General features: G+C 41.1%; 1 protein-coding gene across 6 annotated transcripts in view; it reads left to right on the forward strand.

Annotated features, from left to right (window-relative positions):
* Nucleotides 1-23,954, forward strand: part of EPB41L5 (erythrocyte membrane protein band 4.1 like 5) — a 113,001-nt gene that overhangs the window by 40,185 nt on the left and 48,862 nt on the right. For all 6 annotated transcript variants that reach the window (XR_014713567.1, XR_014713568.1, XR_014713569.1 and 3 more), the window contains exons 13-17: nt 542-648; nt 1,445-1,472; nt 7,986-8,028; nt 9,246-9,355; nt 23,306-23,478. Coding sequence is in view for 2 of the 6 variants with exons in the window: in XM_084643205.1 (XP_084499331.1) it covers nt 542-648; nt 1,445-1,472; nt 7,986-8,028; nt 9,246-9,355; nt 23,306-23,478 (461 nt within the window). In the remaining 4 variants the exon portion in view is untranslated. The remainder of the gene's footprint in view (nt 1-541; nt 649-1,444; nt 1,473-7,985; nt 8,029-9,245; nt 9,356-23,305; nt 23,479-23,954) is intronic.

Below are 23,954 nucleotides of genomic sequence, written 5' to 3' on the forward strand. Positions count from 1 at the left end.
GCCTGTCTGCTAGGCAAAGGAGCTGGAGATGGAGGCTCTGTATCCAAAGCCCATGAGCCCTCAGGTTCCTCTTTAGGTAAGAAGACCCGTCTTGAGAAAACAGCATAGGATTGGGAGTCAGAGCATCAAAGTTCTAATTTCTAGGTCTGTTCTAGTCTTCCTATATGATACTGGCTGAGTCTCTTGGGCTCTGATTTTTTCAAAAAGTGCACACAGTTACCATGATTGCGTGTTTAAAATGACAAAGTGTGTATTTTGAGGAATTTAACCCTTAAGGAATTATTGCTTCAGTTTCTGCTTCTGCAAATGGGGATATCTCCCTCAGCAGAGATTAAAATATTTGCAAAGTTCCTGAGTCCTTCTGATGAAAGGCACCATAGAAGCATAAAGTTGTTTGTCTCAGCAAGCTAGGATTGCTGAGCCATAAAGCAAACACCTACAAGTAAGTCAGACAAGGTATTTTGTCCCAGTTATGCCTATATTCTGCCTTTGTAAACAAGTGCTTTGTCCCATCGTTGTGTACCTTAACTTTCACTTTTAGTGGGAAAACAGAATACCAGACAACCAAGACCAACAAAGCCAGAAGATCAGCGTCCTTTGAAAGGAGGCCCAGCAAGCGATATTCAAGGAGAACGCTACAAATGAAAGGTAAACTGTCACCACACATTGTAGGCAGCACGGCCCACAATGAGACTCAGATAGAGTAACATCTTGTGCTGATTCTAGACAGGAGTTCTTGTGTGGACGTTTCTCCTCATCTTGGATGATGATTTTTATAATGATCCATCTTTCCTTTGAGTCATTGCTCTTGGGACATATTTGCAACACAGTGTGCTTAACAAACTGGGTGACTTCAAGTTGCCTTTGACATTTTGTGAGGTTGCCTAACAGCTAAGTCACCTATGAATACTGTAAGATGTTTATAGAGAAAAATAATTGGTCTAATAAGTAAAGAATTAACCAATATATAGCATGATCCTTCATTGAATCCCTTTGCTGTCTGTCTGTACTTTCTGTGTCAGCTTAAAACTCCCCATCCTTGCAAGACCTTGAACAACTCTTCCCCTGCTTGCATCTCAGCCATTGTCCCACCTTGTGACTGACATGCTGCCAGTTTTTCTTGCCTTGATATTCCCTTTGTCTCCTTCTCTCACTCTTGCTTATGCCTGGAATGACCTTCATGTCTGCTTTCAGATCCCTTCATAAATCCTAGTCTCCAGTTTAAAAATGTGTTCTTCGTGCTTCATACGTATTTGCTTTGCAACTCCTTATTTGCGGTCACTCTAGTCTTTTCCTGTGTTTGTTTAATTTAGGTTGTAAGCTCTTTGGGGGAAGATATCTTATTTTTAAGTGTCATGGATATTTATTTATGGTGCTGTATAAATACTAACAGAATGAATGCAAATTTAAATTTGTAATCGATCTTGTCTGGAATTTTTTGCAGCAAACGTGGCTAAACTTGAAGAAACAAGGTAGGAGACATTCTGCTATTTAATTTCCTTTCGGTTCAGTCTGTATTTAGTTACGTGTGTGTATGGAGGCAGGTTATAAGGTTAGTTCAGATCTAAAGGAGCACTATTAATTTAGCTTTTAAGACCAGAAGGAACCATTTGATCATCTAACCTGACCTCCTGAATAACACAGGCCACAGTGAAAGTTGCTTTTTCAGTTTGGGTAGGTCCTTCCTATTTTTCAGTGGAGAGCTGCTGGTTTTAGGTGATGCTGTCTCAGTGGAGGATATTGCCAAGAATGCATCCTAGCAAGCAAAAATACTTTTGAATTCTGGGGAAGTGGGTTTATGACTAACTCCAGTCCTGACTTGCTTTCAAATGTTGGTGAGGAGGATAGCAGGATTTTTCTGTTGTGCCGTGAGAGAATCAAGCAGACAGGAATAAGAGGAGTTCTTCTTGCTGATGTGTCTCTACTACAATGATGCAATTGAAATACAAAGCTTGTGGGATTTACGAGTGGGGAGGAATACTGTAGAACTAGACACTTCCACCAAAATTATTCTCTTCATTTTTACACTTATGCCTTGACCTATAATAATAATCAGTAGGGAGAATGCCCAACATTTTAGGAGTGAGTCTGTAATTTTCCTTCTGCATTTGTGCAGCACCTAGCCCAGTGTAATCCTGGTCAATGTCTGAGCCTCCTATGTAACTACTGCAATACAAACAATAAATAATATTCTCCAGTTACCAATTCTCTTTCTAAACCTTAGAAATCAACCCGTTTAATTACTTCACATTCCTCCTCTTCCTTCTTGAAAGAGGTCTTCCAGGATTATATTATCATTGTTGTAGCAAAGTGCTTCTCTAAAGCTTGTACCACTGTAGTATCTGTGCTCTTTTCACATAAATGTTCACATCCACAAGGAACAGCTCTCCTTTTCAGCCCTCAGATCCTGGTAACTTGTAGAGTCATATTCCAAATGCAGTTGGGGCAACCCCCTCAATGCCTACCCAGAGGAGTTGTACTCGGCTGGTTCTCACCTCTCTCCCTTGCATCTCCAAGTCCTAGCCTAGAAGGCCCTCCTGTTGAGGGCCTGCATGTTGCTCTCTGTCAGCCAGAAAGGGTCACAAGGAAAGCCCTGTGAGGCACAACCCTCGGTTTTCCCACCCCCGCTCCCCAAGCACAGCGCTTCTGGGGAGCCTATAGCCCTTGCTGGATCAAGGGACCAAATTCTGTGCCAGATTAATGTATGTACTTGATCCAGCAAGGGCTAGAAGCTCCCCAGAAGTGCTGTGCTCGGGGAGCATGGGTTGGAAACAAGAGGCTGTGCCTCCTATGTCTTATCCTTCACCTCTATTTGTATGTAGTGCTGCAACTGTGCCGCCCTCTACAGCAGTTATCCATCTGGCCAAGAGTATAACTCACCTAGGGAAATGCTGTGGGTTGCAGCAGCAGAAAATTCCATAGTGGGCTTGGAAATAAGTAAGATTCCCATAGCACCTTGCCCAGCTTATGCTTTTGTTGTGCTATAGAGTTGTACATCCTGAAGAGTCCTGAGTGGAAGCCATTTCATGCTGTTGAAGGGTTCAGGGTGCAATCCAGAGCAGTGAGGGGTTCTAAGTGTGGGTGCCTCAAATGCTTTGCTACTGTAACTCCTTGCCTGGGACGTTCACTGTCAGCAGCAAGCATGCAGGTCACACCCCTGAGTGTCTGTGTATAACTATAGTCCTGGTCCAACAACTCTGATCCCAGCAGCTGGCCAGCAACACATCATTCACACTTCCTGGTCTCTACCAGCATTTGTTAGAACCAGCAAGATGATTCTAGCACACTCTGTCCCAAATTTTCCCAACACTGTGCTCTGAAATGTCCAGCCCTCTCCTGGATAGTTCAGAAGAAAAATAAGGTTTGTTTGGCCCTCTAAGGGCACAAAAGCACATCACAGAGTATTAACTTAACTGAGGTAAATACACCATTCCAATTAAACACAGCACTGAGTTGCTTTATAGTAAAAATAAATCAAGTTTATACACAGTAGGACATAGGTTAAGTGTTGACAGGTAAAAGGAATAAAGTTAGAAAGGGTTAGAAGCAAATAAAAGTGAAAACACACATCTAAAAGTCTAAAACTTAATCTAGCAAAGTGTAGGCGTTGTTTGTGATGGTTTCTCGCCTGTATTCAGTTTCCAGAGATTTCAGTCACTATCTCGCCCCTTGATTGAAGGACCCATCTTTCTCAGTTTGTAAGAGCTCTGTTCCATTTTGTCTGTCAAGTGATGGATGCCAAAAATGGCATCTGTCTGCTTATATCTACTTTGTTACAAGAGGCAGGGTGACTTTATGCTGTTTTTCCCTTCCCGTGGCCTTTCCACCTCTCTGTATGTAAGTAGGGCTTCCACTGTTTTGATTCCACCATGCTGAATTTACATAGGAGACAGGTGAATAGCTGCCTTCTCTCCTGTCTGGGAGGGAACCTGTTTGGCCACAGACAGTAAAGCACAATATCATTACGTATCCATATTTCCTTATATAATGTTAATGCACACATTTCACAATGATATTAATTACCAGTGTGTAATTGCATTCCAGAAAAGTCGTCACTCTATACACTTTTTTATAACACCATAATATTGTATACAATCAATTGATTCAATTGCTTATCAGTTGAGGTTCAGCTCCCTGCCCCCCACCTCCCATCTTTGTACACCAATAAGTCTTTGAAATTGATTTTTCTGAGGGTTACGCTCAAAGTATAGTTTATTCAAGTTGTGAGGATGCTGACATGGAGTCTGGTGGTGAAGGAAGCTCCATGCTCTTTCTTACCCCACTCTGTTAGCTTAATAGCTTTGTTTACCTAATATGTAAAAAAAAAAAAAAAAAAAAAAAAAAAAGACTTTAATTGTCTTTGCCTGAAGATCGGGCTGGTCTGAGAATCAAATACACGTTCCTTTGTTTAAGCGAGACCTGTTTACCAGCTCCCTCTGATATGCCTAATTTAAACACACTTTAGTCATAATTCCAACATGCAGCCATAACTCTCAATACAAATCATGTACATACATTATGCAAGCATATAAATGATCAGTGAGTTATTTGTTTTCAGATGATACCTCACAAGGCATATTTTGTACAAAGATCAGTACACTAGTGTGTAGGGTGTGAATATTGGGGTTCTTAAGGTCACACATGCTTATAAAGACAAGCTAACCCACTCAAACACCCCAGTGTACTTGCACTCCACTGTCCATGGTACATAGGCCTGGATGTTTTCCAGTGTGAGGCTGGGAGATCATTCTTCTCCCACAGTGCCTCCTCTATAATGACATTCCATAGGGGCTTCATCTATTTCCAGAGCCAAAATCATATTCCTTTCGAGGCTGACTAGATTATAACAACAAGCTATTGGCTCTTCCTACATGAGCCCAGGGGGAATTAGGTTTGTTTAGCTCATTGAATTTAATGTTTCAGAGTAACTGGACTGGCCTCGTTTTTCTTTGATGTGTTTCTTCCTGTTCCTGGACGTTCTCTCCTCCTTTATAGTTGGGTTTTCATTTAGTAACTCCATGCGAATCCAGCTCATTAGGTGGAGCTAGCAGTGGGGCTGGGTGGGAGAGCGGAGAAGAGAAACCAAGGTGAATGGTGTCACTTCCCTGGCCTGTCTGATTGCCACCCATTAACTGGCGCCAAAGAAACCAGATTGAAAATCCCCTGGTTGAAGTATTACATAAGATTTAAAAACATAATAAAACTCTCAGTAGGTTGTTTTGTTGTGGGCTGTTTTTTATTCTCCGCCATTCAGTAATCACTGATGCAAAGGGATATTTGATCTGGCAATTTCTGTGGGTAGAGGCAGATGAAATTTAAAAGCAGTAAAAGTGCAAATGCATGCTGTGGCGGGGAAGCTAAAAGAAAACAGGTTGGAGGTAAGATTGGGAGAGTAGGAAGAGTTTGTAAGATGAATTTGTATTGGAGAAAGGATAGGCAGTGTTTTGAGTAAACTATAGGTTACAGCAAGGAGGAAGTTTTTTTGAGGTGAGACTTGAATGGTATGAAGGAAGAGCCCTACACCAGTGGTTCTCAAGCAGCGGTACATGTACCCCGGGGATTATGCAGAGGTCTTCCAGGAGTATGTCAACTCATGTAGATCACTGTTTCTGAACGTGGGAGTTGCTGGATGGGCTTGGAGGGGGGAGGGAGGTCGCAAGTTCAGGGCTGGTGTTCGGGGGTGGCAAGTAGGGCAGTTGCCCCGGGCCTCACGAAGCTAAGTTACATGCTTGAGCCCCAAGCAGTGGGGCTCAGGCTTCAGACTCCTGAAAGGGGTATAGTAATCAGGAAAGGTTGAGAACCATTGCCCTACTCAGATAGGCCATTGCTAGTAAGAGAGTGAGATCCCCTTCTCTGTTCAAGATATGCAGAGTAATAGCAACTGAGGACCAGATTGGAGGACGTGAGTGGGTAGATATAAGTCACAGAGGGTAAGTGAAGTGTAGCCATACTTCCAAACTGAAGTGACAAGGAAGCTGATAGATTCTACAAAGCCAGGTTGCTTTTGCTCCATCTTCATAGACTGGGGGTTGTCGTAATTTTTGGGTAAGGGGCTGAGCCTCTGGGTTCTCTTCCTTAGTATAGTTCTGGGCAAGTCTCTTCACTATTCTCTGCATCATTTTTCCCCATCTGTAAAATGAGGTTAATACTGACCTACCTCCCAGTGATGCTGGGTGTTCGAAAGCTTAATTAAAGTCTGTAAAGTGCTTTGAAATCCTTGGATAGGGGCGGTAGATGTGTAGTTTATTTATTAGTGCTAATAATTGCTCTTCACATTTTGTCGGTATGCCATTTTACTTGAATCTCATGTTCAAACCAGCCTTGCTGCAGGAAGAAGAGCTCTGTACAATTTCCCTGCCTGCCAGTGCTGAAGGCTTTAGTTTCCCTGATACTCACCTTGGTGTTGTGTCATGGCACATTCACCCCCAGAGCAATGAGTGCTGTTTCTGAAACTGCACACTCAAGCATCACTAATTAAAATGCATCATGAAAGATGCATGTTGTTTCTTTTGTATTAACTCATCGGTGAGGAATGTGTTGATTGTACAAGCATTCCTCAGTATTTTTTTTAAAGGTGCAGTACTCTGTACTTGAAATGCCACTCTGCACTTCCCCCTCAGTGCAGAGAGCATGGTAAGAGAACAGCCAGAGTGTAGCTTGTATGATCTTGGTTGGTGTTATACCTATAGGGCTATTTAAGTAAAAGGACTTCAAAAATATTGAAACCAGTTTACTCAGCAGGTTGACTGACAGGATGGTTACTCTGTGCAAATGATACCAATTGTCCCAGCCAGAAGCAACTGGGGCATTAATAGAATCTGGATTAAACTCTTTTTTAAAATGAGAGATTGGAAAAGAAGCTTTTTTTAGACTAAGTCTTAACATTTTTGGTTAAGATCTGTATATCTGGCATGTATGTGTGTTGGCTGTGGTGTTTTTCTCTTCCATGTCTTTCTGCCCATGCCCAGCATGTGAGGAAACCCTATCTGAGACTGAATCCTGAATTCCTTCAGCATCCCCTCCCCTAGACCCTTTATTACAGCTGCCATCCATCTAGTGAAGAAAGCAGAAGGGGAACACATTTGGATTTCCACTTCTAAATGGATTGGACTCAGTGTTACCATCTCCCAGGATATTTGGGTTTTTTTCTTATAGCCCCTGGTCATGGAGTCATGTGAATACATGAGAATCTCAGCTTTCATTTAAATATAAAAAGTTTCTATCCCTTGTAATTGTGGAGAAGATCTTAAAAATGTGAAATGTGTGCAATTTACAGACTCAGATATTAGAAGACAAATAAAAAGAATCCAAAATCTGTTTTTTAACTCATGAATTTTTTGGTGGCCTGACTCATTATTTTTGAGTATCTGACTAGGGCTAGCAATACTCTGGGCTTCTGGGGCTTGTAGGGAGAGTAGCCTTGTAATATACAATGTAAACTGTTGCTTTAGAACCTTTCTTCTGTGCAACTTCATGAGACTTCAGATAATAGCAGTTATGTAATTTCAGCCATTTTCTGTCCAAAGTTAATTATACAATGAGCGTATAACAGTAATGAATAGGGAAGGTACTTTTGCCATCTGTCTTACGTTGAATGTTTAAAATCTGGCTCTGTATATGCAAAAATTGCATTAAGTGTTAAAGGCATGCCTGCTTAGTGTTGTCCTTGCCCCAAGGAAATTTCATATAATCCAACTAGATATCTTGGAATGGCAAGGGAAAAAGTGAGACAGGATATAGTGAAACTGCAGCCTGAACAAATTGGGAGTCTGGTAGCCCTGCTGTCATTGGAATGAGGTTGCTGACCACAGGCATAAGGTTTTTAACTTCATTTGGAAAGTGATTTTTAGATTAAATGGTGTAGAAAGACCTCTAGTAAATTGTTGTTCTACTTGAAATCTATCTGATTTTGGTCCCCCACACAATTTATAAACATATATCTTGATCCCTGAAAGATTCTGATTTAAATTTTTCTTGCTTTTCAGCATTCAGAACAATGTCTTACATCAAAATAATGGATCACAACAAGTAAGGCAATCTCTACGGCATTCATTTCTGAGACTGTTTCCCTAAACATAGAAGCTTCATTGGTCTTCACAAGTTTCAAGAGTTGGGGCCTTATGCTAACCTTTTTAAATGCAGTGGCTTCCTTTGACTGACTATTGATTCTAAAGTTACACATTAAACTAGACTCTTATTTCAGCTACTAAGTGACAAGTGGGATCATTGGTTAACTCGGCATGGAGGATTTTAGCTAACTAGCTGGAGAGGGAGATTCCCCCACCCTCTCCAACATGTAAACATATTAAATTATGCATAAGTTGTTTAACTGTGTATGATCTTTGAGAACTATAGTAACCTGCAAAACTGTACTAATGCTCTGCAAGTTAAACTGCACACAAAGGAGAGGGACAGAGCTTGCTGGCAGTTTTGCTTCCATCTCTTACTAGCGTTCTGGGCTACTGCTCTGGTATTTTTAAAGGGACACGTACTTCTGCTACATCAAGGATAAATTACTGGCAACATCTAAATTTTTTTTTGTTTTTCATAAAACTTTTGATGCACTCATCCCCTCAGCATCTGTGCATGGTAGGTGCTTTGTGTCACTAAAAACAACCATTACGAAAACATAACCACCTCCCTCCCCAGTTACTAGAATGATACATCAGAGGCGTGGACTCTTCAATAGGAATGCCCTGCCACCCATTCTGGAGTATGTCAGCTGAAGGGGCGGACAGTAAGTGCAACAGAGCAGATCGGACACCACCAGGGGGTGATCTTCTAGGCCATTAAAAGTATAATCCCTTCAGCCACATCAGGAAGCAAACAGATGTGCTGGTGCTCAAGGTTAGCTGTTTTATTCAGCACCAGTTGATGCTTCTGGGTGCTATTCAGGGGTAGATGAATTGCAGTAATCCTGCTTTTGGGTTACAAAGTTGCAGATCACTGTTGCAGAGCTAGTCACAGAGGGGAACAGTTGCTGCATCCGGGACAAACCATGAATGAAGAGGGCGCTGCAGCTGTTACCTGCAAATCCAAGAGCAGTGCTGTACCCAGTATGACCCTGGTACTGTTACTGGCATTTGAAAAGTGGGACATGTCTCTCCAGTGGGGGGAAGTATCTATGGGAGACGTCTTGTCAAGCCTCATGTTTGGGCACGAGGAGGAGTTGTTTTTTTCTGTGTGTCACTGTCACGCGGTAAAGTGTTTAAGATGACTTGCTTGTTTTTGTTTTATTTCCCAAGAGCTGGAATGCAAAGCCGACCCTGCCTGTCATCATTCCGTCTGGCCCAGTCTTAGTGGAAATAGAAAACTTTCCTAGGAGCCCTGGAGCCAGCCAGCAAGACATGAAATGGTGCGTTCTGCAGACCCTTGCTAGTTTCTTTGATTGAAAGGGAAAGGTCATTCGCTTATATACAGTCCAAATGCCTTTCTTTTTATAGTTAATCTGCTGTTAAACTACCTGTATTGTCTTTTTGAGAAGAATAAATTGTGGGTCAGGTCAGTGGTGATAAAGCTGGATCAGTGCTTTGAGACCAGGCGGAGAGTGCTGCAGAGGCAACCTGCTCAGCTTCTGAGGGAATCTTTGCTGCTATTCCTATGGAGGAATCTACTGCAGCATTTTCTAGCTCTGGTGGGAGTTGTTCCACCCTCTACGGCCAACATAGTCTCTGTGACCCAGTGTCTGGAGGCATGCAGCCCAGGAACAGAGACTTATCCTGTTAGATCCTGGGAAAAACGTGCCAATCATAAATCAAGTTCTTTCTGGATGTGTCCCAGAAATCTTATGCAATGAGTAAACTAACTCTACAGTGCAAAGAGAGGAGGAGTTTGTTTGGGGAAACTGAAATGGTTGAAGGATAAGAGCTTGATTTCATTTAATTAAAATGTCTGCTCTTTATATACCAGAATTTGGGTGAGATTGAGAGAGCAGCTCTTAGTCTTTTCACTCGTTGTCTCCTATAGCATGGGTTGTGACTTCAAATGGGGATGCAGTAATGGAAATGGAGCTCTGATTTGTTAGGCTTTGAGAAGCAGCTGTGATGGGATGCAATGGATTTAAAGCTCTTATCCTAAGCGGTTTCAGTCCTCAAAAAAAAAAAGGTCCTCCATTTGGCTAGAATCTGATTCTGTTTTGCTTTTATGTCTCTTAAAGACAAAACTATGTAAATATGGTTAATACCTGACAGTAATGGTGTAAAGAAATGCATTGTACAAATCTAACTAATTACATATTCAGTGGGGTTTTTTAAAATATACTGGATCTTGGATTTAAAGAGGGAGAATAATTCTGCTCTGCATCTGCTGCATTGTAATTCTGCTGCAAAACATTTGATGAAATGGTGCTTTCTCTTTTTCTTTTGCCCTTGATTTGCCTAGTATCTAAAATCTCTGGGTTGTCTGTGGTGATCTCGTTGATCGGTCGATTTCTTCCCTGGTGGTGGTGGTGGTGGGTGAAAGGTGGTTGTATCTTTATTCTTTCAGCCTTCTCAGTATGATTTTGTTCTGTATTTACTCAGTCTAACTGCAAGGTGCTTGCTAGAATCTGGTAACTTCTTCGTTCGGAACATTTGACTCCAGCTCCAAACGGCTCTACATAGGTCTTTTATGGTGGTAGCAATACTGTTATGTAGCAGTAATAAGGTTTCTGTTCTATATTTAAGTTCCATTACTTCTGTTCAGAAGCTGAGAGAATTTACAGGCCCATCTGTGGTAGTTTTGATCCCAGTGTGCCTGTGTTAGGATTAAGAGCCTGAACCTGTGTTGCTGACAGACCTTGTCCGGAAATCTAGCTCTTTGCTAGATTCAGCTGCAGAAGGAAGTTTGTCTGTAGAAGAGGGTGGGTGAATGTAAAATTTATCTGTGTGTTACCTAATGTAACATACCCCAAGAAAACATCCATTCCTACTTGACACAGTTTTAATATATTCACTTAGAAGAAAATAAAACTTTCTCTGTGTTTATAAAAAATATTGTAGTAACTTATGGAGCAGCTTTCTTTCTGGTAATGTGGGTTTAACATGGTTTGCTAGCAGCTGTTCTGTCTGCTGTGGTAAGGGATGCATCTAGCCTTAAAATGGGGAAATAAAGAACAGTTTGGAGCTGTGTAGTCAACTATGTGTGCTGCATTCAAGTTTCACAGGCTGGAAATGGGGTTTGGTGGACACATTGCTGAAACATATGTGTCTAGTTGGAGAGCTGTGACTTACATGACTTGGTATCTTAGTGTCTTGTTGCAGCTAATGGGTTTTTTTCTAAACTGCTCTCTGCTTTTAATTGGCCTATTTCCGCATGTATTGGCTTTGGCTTCTGTCACAGAAAAACAGTCCTCCTTTTTGAAAAATAATGTCCATGGATAGCTGAAAACACTGAAATATTTCAGGTTATTTTTTATAGTGGTGATTGGGGTGAATGGATTAGGGTTAAGGATCTAACCTGTCAATTTCTGGGTGCTGTTCCTTGCAGATACCTCTACTGGCTACATTACAGCCCTTCCTTTAATTTAAAACTGGAATACTGCAGGTGTCATCAAAAATGATGAGTCAGATCATAAGAAGGATTTTCAGTCTTTTTGTTTTCTGATTTTGAAATCCTCTGCTCTATTGTTTAAATTCCTCAGTACAGAAGAGGTTTCTGCGCCCTTTTGGCCATACAAATCCAAATGTAACCATCAAACAATGTGAGGTATTAACTGCAAAACTGGAGGTCCCCAAACACAAGCAGCATCTTTCTGGCTTTGTGCTGGACTAAAAGAGTTGCTTCTGGGATAAAACGGGGAAGAAGCAATAGCAGGTTAGCAAATCTATTTCCGTGTCAGGGAGCATGCACAGATCTTCCTGTTGTGAGCAGCTTTTCATTTGGTTTCTTAAATTATAAAAATTAGGGAATAACTTAAAAACAAACCATTTGATGGCTGTTTTAACTTTTGGACCTCATATGCCATTTCTTCACAATATGCATTGCAAAGAACAAAATTCTGCGCTCCTGTGGGTGAAAGTTATGCAAATCTTCTCTCCTTTCTAAAGGAGGACTGTCTAATCATTTACCCCTGTTGTGAATCCTGCATGTCTTTTCTGCTTCCCTGTCTAATGCGATCTTTTAGCTAATGTCCTGCCTGCTCAATTGTTTTGGTGTGGTTAAAAGTATTAAACTGAACTTACTGGGACATGAGACCTGATGAAATATGAACACTTTGTAGCTGTATCTGATGATCCACTTACTTGTTTATGGTTAAACTAAATGACTGACTCTAAAATTACGCTATTTAAAGGGGGCTATTTTAGGAATTTGCTCCCTTGAATAGCTTAGAGAAAAAGAGAGAGCTTGTTTTTTTGTGAGCGTGTCTTACAGAGTGTATGTCAGCCTCACGTAAACCATTATAATGCGGGATTCCGAATCGGATAGAGAAAACAATGCTGGAACAGTCTCTACATGTTGGTTCATTTTTTTCCATCTTGAGGCTTCTTATAAGAAAACGCTTAAAAGTTCTAAAATCCAATCATGCAGGTGTCTGTTTCAGTGGACCAAGTTAATTATCCCAAGGCCATATTGCTTCCCGCATAAGAATTACTTGGCACTTGCATAAATATATTAATGTCAGGACAGTGCTTTATACATGAATCGTGCTGTATCCTGTTAGTCTTCCTAAGCCCTTGAGGACTTTATTCCCAGTGTGGAATGCATTAGCACTGGCTATGTATAGTCACTTTTGTATTGCTACATTTTTCAAACAAATTGGAAGACAAAGTCTTGGCCTTTTCCTAAAATAATCCACCTCCAATCATATAATCATATCATATCATATTCAAGATAATCAAGTACAGCTATGATCAGGTTCTTCAGTAATGTCTAGTTCTTTAGTGAATTCTGCTAATGAAATGTGAAAGATGTGCTGTAGTGATCCCTTCTTTGACTATAATGCTTGTTTTTATGATGTCCTCTTTCCTCCTTTCCCCCTCTTTTCATTTGCCTTGAGAACCTGCCTTCTTTGGTAGCTTTAAACCTTGCTGTTGCATGCAGTAGCTTGTTTCCACTGTGCATTGAGACATGTCATTCAAACCCTTTAATGCCGCTAAACATGTAAAGCACTCTTTCAAGGAGGTGTATCCCTTCGTGTCTTTGCCTGTTTTCTCATCTGTAAAATGGGGATAACACTTAGCTTTGTAAAATGCTTTGGAATATATAGATGAAAAGCACATTGTAAGTTACAAGCATTACATACATGGGATGCCTTGACTTTCCATTTTGAAGCTTTTGCAGAAGTACATATACACTCTGGCAGCAGCAATTAAGGGGTTAATTTGACATTCCAGCTATTTTATTCTGTGTATATCCTTGCACACTTCCTTTATTAGGTGTTTGACATTTGGCAATTTAGTTCTTCCTTATTACTCTTTTTCACATCATTCTTCCCTCCCTTCCTCTCACCTCCTACTGTCTTCCACCCCTTCCCCTTCCGTTGCTAATTACTAACTGTGCCCCCTCCCAATCCCCAATGATCCAGGCCCTTTGATGCTGATGACTGCCGTCAACGTGGTGGAAGTGTATGGAACGCATGGGCCCCGCCCTCGACCCAGTCTGCGGATAGACACTACACTCATTTTGTCCATGAGCGCAATGTGAAGAATGCAGGAATTCATAGTGATGCCATTGGTTATGCTGTCCAAACTACCATGACCGATCTATGAGAAGTGGGCCTTTTTGGAGCTTGAGGCTGTTCTGTAACACAGTCTGGAACATTACATTTTCTGAGTTGCCTCTAAGATAAGGACAATGGACCCAGAGCTGATTAGGAATACCCAGACCTTGTGCGAAGGCCCCCTGCATATGGTGCTGTTGTATTGAATCTTTTAAAGAAAAATTAGCATATACACTACTGGTCTGTTACCCCAGGTATTCTTGTACTGAAAAGAGTATGTGTATCTTTTTAAATGTGTTAAGATTTTTCTTAACGATTAAAGGATTTTAGCTGGTGGTAACTCTGAGGACCCCTGTAGGAGTTTGCATCTACAACAAAACTGGGTATTGCACCTGTGGTATTAAGTGAGATTTCAGGAATTGAACTAAATCAGAGGACCATCATTGGTGTATAACTGCCCTTCCTTTTGCACCATAATAGTTTGTTTAAAAAAGCGTGGGAGAAATGGGTGACTTGCAGTTCAACCACTCTAAGTCTGTTGGTAACAAGTTCTGTAGTTATTTTACTTGAAAATGTTTCTTGGAAATTAAATGAAATTATTTTATTTAAAAAAAACAAAACAAACCAGAGCCCCTGAAAAGGTACAGAGTAGAATTGCGGGGGATGGGGAAGGAGGCAGGGAGAATATATTTTTGAAGGCTGTCTTGATTGCTTGTATAGGGAAACCATGTTTCTTCCCCGGTTTTCACTGTAGGGAAGGTTTTAAGACTTTTGCTATTTGTGGAACAGCTCGGTCCATATCTATATGTACACTTAAGAACAACTCGGTTCTCAATGCACTGAACCAAAGGCACGACCCTGTGTGCCTGTTGTCAGTGTCCTCCTAGCAACATTCCACCCCAGTTTGGGTAAACACTATTCCTGCTATTCCAGAAAACCGTTTGCAATGTGTGTTTTTAGCTCCCTAGTATTTTTGTTATTGTTACTAAAATAACTGGTTTGAAGTAATAGTTTGGGAAATAGTCTAACTATGGGAATATATCTTTTTAGTGTCTGAAATTGTCAGAGTGAGTTTACTTCATTAACAGAAACATTTTGAATAGTCTGAAGTAAGAGACACTCACGTGTGTGGGAGAGAGAGTGAGAGATTGATCTTAGGTTGGTTTACACATAGACTTATGTTGGTATAACTGAGTCACTCAGAGGTGTGAAAAATCCACAGCCCTGAGCGATGCAGTTGTACCGCCTGAAATCCTGATGTAGACAGCAATGTGTCAACAGGAGGGCTTCTCTTGTCAACAGAGCTACGCCTCTTGGGGAAGTGGGATACCAATGCCGACGGGAGAAGCTCTCCCATTGGTGTAGGTTGTGTCTTCGCTACGCACTGCAGCGCTGTATGTGTAAACTTGCTCCACATTCATAGTCGTCAATACAATATACTATCACGTTAGATCACAGATTTTCTTTCCTATTTGGCCATTGTCTCTACCCACAGCTCTGCTACACCCCTCTCACCTGATTTAGGAATAGGATATATGGGCTCTGAAAGTCGTGCCATACAAACATCTTTGGTCTAAAGGGAGTTTGCCAAGCTACAAGGTCTATAGATGCCTCTGTGTTTCCATCCTGCCAAAAGAGGACATTTTCCCCCTAAAAATTGCAATGGGCCTTCCATTGTTTGTGGTCTTGCAATTAGGAAATACACTTCTTCTTAAAAAAGTCACTCACTGACATCTGAACCAATAACCCAGTTCACTGGCTTATTGAGAATCTTGGGCCTGCTCTAACTTCATTGGTTTTATGGCCTGATGCTAGTCCAGTTTGGAGTCTCAGAAGTCACACTAGACCCTTCCAGATAATGATTTTAGCTTTAAGGGGGTATCAATATTTCCAGAAATCTGCAGAGCGTATCCCAAACTCATCTGGGTTTACAGAAACCATATGCATTATTAAATGCCCCCCCCGCCCCTTACCTGAAAACAATAATAGAATTATGTGTGACATGCAGCAGTGAGGACCTGATACTGCACCCTTTCCTCATGTATGTGGTCTTATTGACTCTATCCAGAGTCAGAGACCACTCAGGTTTTTAAAAACTGACAAACTGGTCCCAGGCTTCGAACAAGTCTTACCATCAAACCTATAGCTTAGCCTGGAAAAAGATACAATTTCTCTAAAACATATATCAAAATGCAAAGCTGTGACGCTGTTTCCTCTGTGCTTTTGTCCGGTCCCTGCCGCTGTGCTCCAGATGAGATGGTGCAGGCTGCTTGAAGACCACCCATTCTACCAAATGATTCATGGAGATGACTGTTGGTTCAAAGGTCAAGGCTACAATTCTTGAAGGGGAACTCTCTCAAGTTAGTTTAAGAACAGTAATGCTCTCTACCTCTTGTCCAAAATCAAATGGAAAAATGGGTACAAAGGTCTTTTAAAAATTCTCCACCATTCAGCTTTAAGAGTAGAAAGTGTCTGTGTTGCTGAACGTGTTTGGTCGAGTCAGTTCTCTGAATAATTTTCAAATTGCTAATTGCAAATTTAAGGTTTTAAAAGCAAATTTTATCTTTCAAATGTTTAGCACGTGGAAGGTGCTAACAAAGTAGGTATAGTCAGGACATAATTGCAATTTCTCCATAGATATTTTGGCAGTAGTGTAGATAAAATCAGATGAAATTTAAGTTTCCATTTACCATTGTATTAAAAAAAGGATAGGATCGCTGTGTATAAATGATCCATAAGGTGAGCAGAGGTGACCAGAGTAGCTTCATTCTCCTTTTAGGTAGGTTTATTTGTGCGTTTGGTGGTGGTAGGTTCAGACAAAAGTTTTCTTATTAAAGCAAAAGTACTTTTCTGTGTTAGTTTCTGTATTTCAGAAGTACTAGAAAAACTTAAAAATGAAATCTGTTGTACCGAGCAGGTACAGTACTCTACCTACCAGCTAAATATTCCATGAGTGACAGAGAGAGAAAGAACTCACCAGAGAGAACGGGTGTGTGTGTGTGTGTGTGTAATGGCATGGCATGGCAAAACATCCGACTTTTTGAAAATATTTTTGGATCTTTGTCACAATGATAAATACTTATTTTATTAAAATGTTCATAATGGCTTTATACTTATTCCATATGTTATCCAAGAGCCTGTGTTTAGCTCCAAGGTAAACATGGAGGTGGTTGTGGTTACTGCAGATACTGACTGAAATCCAGATGGCAGAGAGCAGTCGGGCCTCCTGAGATCCCTTCCAACCCTGATATTCTATGATTCTGTGAATGAAGAAATTGACTACATCTTCTAGTGGGCTGTGGTATAAGGCACGTTGGGTGGCTATTGTGTTACCGCAGCGCTATCGATAAAGCTTGGTTGGCATATTCATTAGATAAACCTTGATGTGGAAGGACAGCTCAGCTCATTCAAATGTGAAAAGTCAACTCAGGCTAGTGGTTATACTGGAATGGACTAGCCTGGAAATGAATTATTTTTTTTTAGCACTGTATATGTTACATATTATTGCCAGCTGGGTTTGAATTTCACTTGCTTCCTAAGGATCTAATGCTCCTCTGTCACTGTATTTACACTGGTGTAATTCAGTGGCGTTACTCCTGATTTCCGTAAGGGTAAGCTACAGAAGACTGAGGACCCAAGCTAGCTGACTGAGAACTGAAAACTGTTAATGGTCACCTTGGCCACGTTAGTTGGTGGTAACACGTTGCCTGATGTTTTTCGAAGGAGCTGAGTACCCGCTACAAGAATATCCAGAATTGTTACATTAAATGCTAAACCACAAGATAATTTGGAAGAGAGAATAAACCTCAGACATCAGTTTAAGCCAACCTCACTAAAGGGGGTAGGAGGAGAATCTCATGGGGGACAAATTATCAGACGTTTACAACCTACTGCAGAATTTCTTGCACCTTCTTCTGACTCATCTAGTGCTGTCCATTGTCAGACTGGAGAAATGGCTTAGACAGTCCCGCAGGTCTGATTCAGTCTGGCAAGTGCAATGTTTGTCATTAACTGCAGTGGGAGGTGCAAATGTTCAGCACTCTTAAAAATTGTGCCATTGGTGACTATCGGCATGGATGAATTTGAACTGGTGAGTTAAAAGTAAAAGGTTCTGTATCCTATTTCCAGTCCCCTGGCTCATATTTCCCTTCCAGGAAAATATCTTTTAGCCTGGAATGTATACAACACGATAGCCGACTCCTCCATTAGTCAGTACCAATCTATTCAAGTGGCTGAACGATTCTGGGATATGCATTTGTATTAAATCTTTATTAGCAACTGTCCTCCTCTACACTACCCCTGCCTTGTGGAAACACCCAGAAGTATTACCACATGGTTTAATGGTGACTGACCACACAACATTCATCTCTCCATTGCAACCCGCACCTGTTCCTAAGAAGCTTCTCTCCCCTCGTAACAGATGCCAGCCTGTAATACACAGTCAGTGTTGGAAATAATAATGAATTGCTCATAACGTTAAAACAGCTTGGGAGTTGCCTTCAGAAAAGTCCAGATTTTGTCAGTCCCTCTACAAACACATGGGTGAAAACATTCTGACACCCTACTTGTTAAATAACAGAGCTTGCAATCCACGTTTGAAACATGTTCCCAAGCCCTTTTTCTGCTTTCACTTTAGAAATCTAGGAATGCTAAGAACGGCCTTCCTTAGTTTTTCTAAACACCTTCCATTTCTTTGTAAAATCTTTAAAAAGGTCACAAACCTATTTCTTCCGCCTTCCTTTTGCAGGTCACCTTCTAATAACCAAAAATGAAAGAAGTAAAAAAGATACTCAACTTCTTAATGCATGATATACAAAAACTACATCAAACGAATATTATTTAAGTTGCAAAGTCAAGCACACGAAGCTAAGAAATGTCAGAATTAAGGTGGTCTGTGCAACCTTAATTTGGCTCACTTGTGCATATGCATTATGACCCAGTTAGGAATTGCGCATTGATATAATAATTTTTCCACAGCAGATCTTTCAGTGCATAGGCAGGACACACAAGAGGGCTGAATTAAGCCACTGCAAATCTGGCAATTCCTAACTTTCAAGTGCTTGACTGTGCAATCTAAATAATGTTCTTTTAACATTTTTGCATGTTATTTTCCATGATTTCTTAAAGGAAAAAGATTTAAAAAAACCCAAAACAACCCATTCTATTGTGTGCAACTGTAACAACCCACCCCTCTCACATCATCACGGTGTGAACCTTGAGTACCACAGCACAGACAGCTTCCTCTTGCACTACAGAGCTAACTACATCAACTGGCATCAAGATAAGGCTGTTTTCCCAGCGGGGGAATGAAGAGCTGGGTCTTGGGAGTTGTTAATGGGAAGGAGCCTATGAAAAGATTGCTTGCGGTGGGGGTGCAGTTATTAGGGGAAGCCTTGCCTGGTGTACTCTCAACCCTCCCCCCCCCCTTTTTTTTTTTTTTTTAATTAAGGAAACTCCATCCTCATCTGGTGCCACTGGAGCGAGAAGAGAGAAATGGGCTGCTGGGCCCAGCACCCCAGCCTGGCCCTTGTGCCCCCAGCGTGGACGTGGGTCACTGGGTTACGTGTTGGGTCCAGAGGAGGTAGGGAACCCAGTCCCATCTCTCTTTCTCCACTCCTGCTACAAGTGCTCTGTCAGTTCCCAGTCACTCCCGAGCAGCAGCAACCACTGCTTTGACATAAGCCTGGCCGCAGAATGTTTGAGTTTAGTTAATTGTTTTGGTAGGTCGCATTAATGCTAGTGTTTTGCAGTGTGCAACAGTGCTACCTACCTGGTCTGGCTTTAGGCTGGCTAGCTGTGGTCTCGGTTTATTCAGTCAGGTTGTATCTTCTGAGCATCCCAGGAAGGATTCACTGCCATGCTCAAGTCTCTTTCTGAGCATAGTTCTACTCCTAAAACTAAAAACTCCAAAATGAAAAGTAGTTCCTTTGCCCACTGTAGGCTACAGCTCCCATGGGCTTTTCCCCTTCAGCGCTAAAAGGAGGACCTTCCTTCAATCCCCCTGCTTCTGAGACTATTGCTGGAACCTGTCTCCCTCCTGCACCTCCTCTCATTTGAGCTCTCAGCCCTTTATAGGATCTGAACCCTTCTCAGTTGGGTCTGATAATTGAACCAGATTGGTTGGCCCTTTAAAGGGGATGGCCACCCTGTTGGTGTGGCTGTTGAGAAATCAAACATTCAGAATTAGGAAATTTCAAAAGCATAGGTTCTCTCTGTAACTTTATTTTAGTTACATTACAAACTTTGTATATTTTGTGGCATACATTGCTATCAATATATTTAACAGGCAAAAAGAAATATGAAATGCTACAACCGATACTCCTGGGGGAATTCTATGCCAAAAATTTAAAATTCTGTGCACAATATTTTAAAATTCTGCATATTTTATATGTCAAAATAATCATGCCAATTTCAATTATTTTGATAATTTATTAAACTACAATACAATGGATGGAGAATGGGAGTGGAGAGCATTGGAGGAAATCCCAAGATCCCCTTGTCTAATAGTAATAGTAGCTAGGTTTGACCCTTTATTTGTAGTTATTAGTCAACAAATATATGCCACTATATGCTCAGTGTTAATCCTGGGCAACTGAAGAGCAAATAAGGGCTGGGGAATCAAACTCACAGAAAGGTCAGTAATAAACAGTGCATGGAGCATGTTTTGAAAGGAAAATTTTTCAGTCCAAAAATTTAGACCAGTTCTAATCACTGAAGCACTGTAAGTATTTATAAGGCCATACTGTCATTTACAATAAGGCTCCTTTACACCACTCTGGCCATGTAAAGGGAGCCTTAAAACTTTTACACCTGTTCTATGATCTTGGGGGAATTCACTAAGAATGGGAACAATTCACTAGGCAGGCTGCTACATTATGCTCTGCCTGCAGGAACAGAGCCTGCCTTATTCCTGCCTCCAAATACCCTGAAGCCCCTGCCCCTCCACACTGGGCGTGCAGCAATAGCAAGACAGAGGGACAGTCTCTCTCATTTGCTTGCTTGCATGTCTGCTGAGCCTCGGTCCCCTGATTGTGATTGACATCTCCCCATGCATAGAATCACAGAATATCAGGTTTGGAAGGGACCTCAGGAGATCATCTAGTCCAACCCCCTTCTCAAAGCAGGACCAGTCCCCAATTTTTGCCCCAGATCCCTAAATGGCACCCTCAAGGATTGAACTCACAACCCTAGGTTTAGCAGATCAATGCTCAGACTGAAATTGTGTTGGGCCACAAAGCCAAACCACACAAATCAAGGTGGGTAACAGATGAAGTGTGCCAGTCAAGTGACAAGCGTAGGAAGCTGAAGTATAATAAAAAGGAGGATGAAAGATCTGAGTTCAATAGAGATCAAATAGAAAGCAAAGAGACCCAAAAACAACTGGATAAGCAAGCAGTGTAAATAAGCTGAAGAATATGTGAAGAGAAATTTGACATGGGTTTTATTTGCAAGATACGAGAACTAATACATCAGGTTTTTGATAACTTGCTATAATCCTTTCTGCCAAATGCTATGATAATGTATGGTGTTCCTGAAAAATTCATTACGGCAAGTCAGTGAGAGTGGTGGGAGTAGACAAACTGATGGAATGGTTCCGGACAACTGTAGGAGTGAAACAAGGATGCACGCTATTACCAGATTTGTTCAGCTTGGTACGAGACCCAATAATGGCTGTAGCACTGAGAGGTGAAATGGGAGCAGTCACGTTATGGGGTAGGACAGTGCATAATCTGAAATTCACAGATGATATTGACCTCTCAGCATTGACCAAGGAGGATTTACAGAGAATAATGATGAGGTAGACCAGGAAAGTAGAAAATTTAGATTGAAGATCAGCGTGGAGAAGACAAAAAACATGGCATTTGGAAGAAAAGAGAAAGAGGTAAAGATCAAACTCTGAGACAAAGACTAGAACAAGTGGAAAAATGTGTGTACTTTGGAGGACTAGTATTGAAGGATGAAAATGGTGAAAATGACATAAGAGGAGTCAGACTAGCTGCTATTCCATTTGGAAAATTCAGCAAGTTCTGGAAGAATAAAGACATTTTGAGAAAAACAAAAATTAGTGTATATGAGACAACTGTCATGCCAATACTGCTGTATGAGTTGGAATGCTGGAGTAGGAGGAAAGGCAATGAATGGAAGATTTTGGCTGGAGAAATGAACTGGCTCAGGGGATACTGAGAGTTTCAAGACTGCAGAAAATAAAAAATGAGATAGGAAATGGCTAGGGCAAGAAATAACACTTACCGAAGATTCAAGAAAGATTACTGCAATTGTTTGGATTTGTGTCAAGAATGGACACAGAAATAATGTCATCCAGGGTGATACATACCAGAGTGCAAGGAACTAGAAATAGAGGAAGACCGAGGATGATTTGAATGTCATTGAAGAATGGCATAGAACAAAAAGGTTTAAAGATTAATGAAACTGGCACAAGATAGAAAGTGACGGACAGACTTCATTTGGCCCCATCATCGCATTTGTGCTGATGGGTGGGAATTAAAGATGAAGACAATGACCAGATGTTACATCTGGCATCTGAGATGCCACCATTATTTCCAATTCAAAGCATAGGGCAATCTGTGGTATCTCAGATCCCAAGGTGTGGTATCTGTTGGAAAATATTTACTCTTTTATGGCAACCACTGTACTTCTGACTGGCCACATGAGTGCTGATTTGGTTTCCATGAGCAGATGTGGTGCTTCCACACACAGATTTGGAACACACAATTGTACATGCCCGTCTTTGAAAATCAGGCTCTAATCTCCATACCCATCTGCAAAATGAGAATAAATAATATCTACCTTGCAGAGGTGCTGTGAGTCTATCAAAATGCCTTTAGATCCTTGGACACAGAGAGTAGTCTTACTGCCTTTGCCCTTGTCTTTCCCTTTCCTCATCCTCTCCCTGTGGTATTCTGGCCTTAATTTAGATTCTGAGCTCTTCTGGGGAGGGGAATCCATCTTTGTTCTGTAAAGTGCCATGTAAATAATAAAAAAATGGGGGAAAGCTTTTTTTTTGCAAAGGGATACATCCTATCTTTGTTTTAAATTTGTATTAAAAAGTACTGAAGGATTTGACCAAAGCTAAATTTACATAGTTGCTTGTCCACCTTTACAACAATGGATAGATCTGCTTTACAAAGTTTGGATCCAGATCTTGATTCGGGTTCCAACTCCCCCTTAGCCGGGAAGGATTTGGATTAGCGGTTTGAGTATTTTAAGAAGTAAAGGTGTCACACAGCGCAGCCGTTCCCATTTGCTATGTTTGCATGCAAAGACTCCAGTGAGGTTGTTTGAAGACACTTTTTGCTTCCAGTCTGGTCATGCTGTGCTGATGATCACACTCCACAGAGAATTTTTCCTCTACTATGAACTGATTTTTCATACAGCGGAAGAAGTGGAGATATATGGACCTGTCCTGAGTTTTGAAGCTCATTCTTCAAGGTATCTAGCTTGTAGATTTTTAAATTCCTTTGGAAACCAATGTAAACTTGTTATCTGAAACAATTTTTAAAGAATGTGCATGGGTGCTTGAAAACAACCGGAAAAGGAAAGTGACCTGCTTTTTTACCTGAGGTTGCATTTTTTAAATCCTTGCCTTGTGTTGTCACTTTTCTGAAATGATTCTACCTGTCTCTGTCCATCTTCCTACTTTTGCAGCATGCCTCTGATTGTTGATTTACTAGACAGCAAGGAGTTGCTGGAGACTTGCATTGATGAAGCAACAGGCCTGCCTGTTGCTAGTTTGACAGCAGGAGTTCCAGAAGAGACAGATCTTAGCTTTGTTCCTCCTGGCACAAAGGAGACAGCTGCTGAAAAAACAGATCCTGTTGGTAAGGAAATTTCCTGAATCATTGTCGTTATCATTCCATATAGAAACAGTGGTACATGATAATGGAATTATTGTGATGACTGAGTATTTTTCGTCCAAAATCCCAAAAGACTCTACAGATATGACAGACTACATGTATACGGCTCACTTTGCTCAGCACTGAAATACAGCCACCTCCTGAATATAATATAGGAGCTGTTTTAATAGCACACAGCAATACTGTACTGTAGTTCAGAAAAGAAAATTAAGTATCACTGACAATACTGGCAAAAGGTCTTGGTAGATAGAACATGCTATATAACTATATTGATGATTCCAGTAAAAATACGTTTCAGGATTCAGAAACAGCACAAATAGTAGTGTTATGTTTTCCATAGCCTGCATTTCCAACCATATTGTGTGCTGATTGCATCAAGGCTTATAATCCTGCTAGTACGTGATCTAAGCTGTCACTACTAGCATCGTGGTATTCCTACT

Source organism: Lepidochelys olivacea (genome assembly GCF_965140295.1).
Source record: "Lepidochelys olivacea isolate rLepOli2 genome assembly, chromosome: 11".
Lineage (NCBI taxonomy): Eukaryota > Metazoa > Chordata > Testudines > Cheloniidae > Lepidochelys > Lepidochelys olivacea.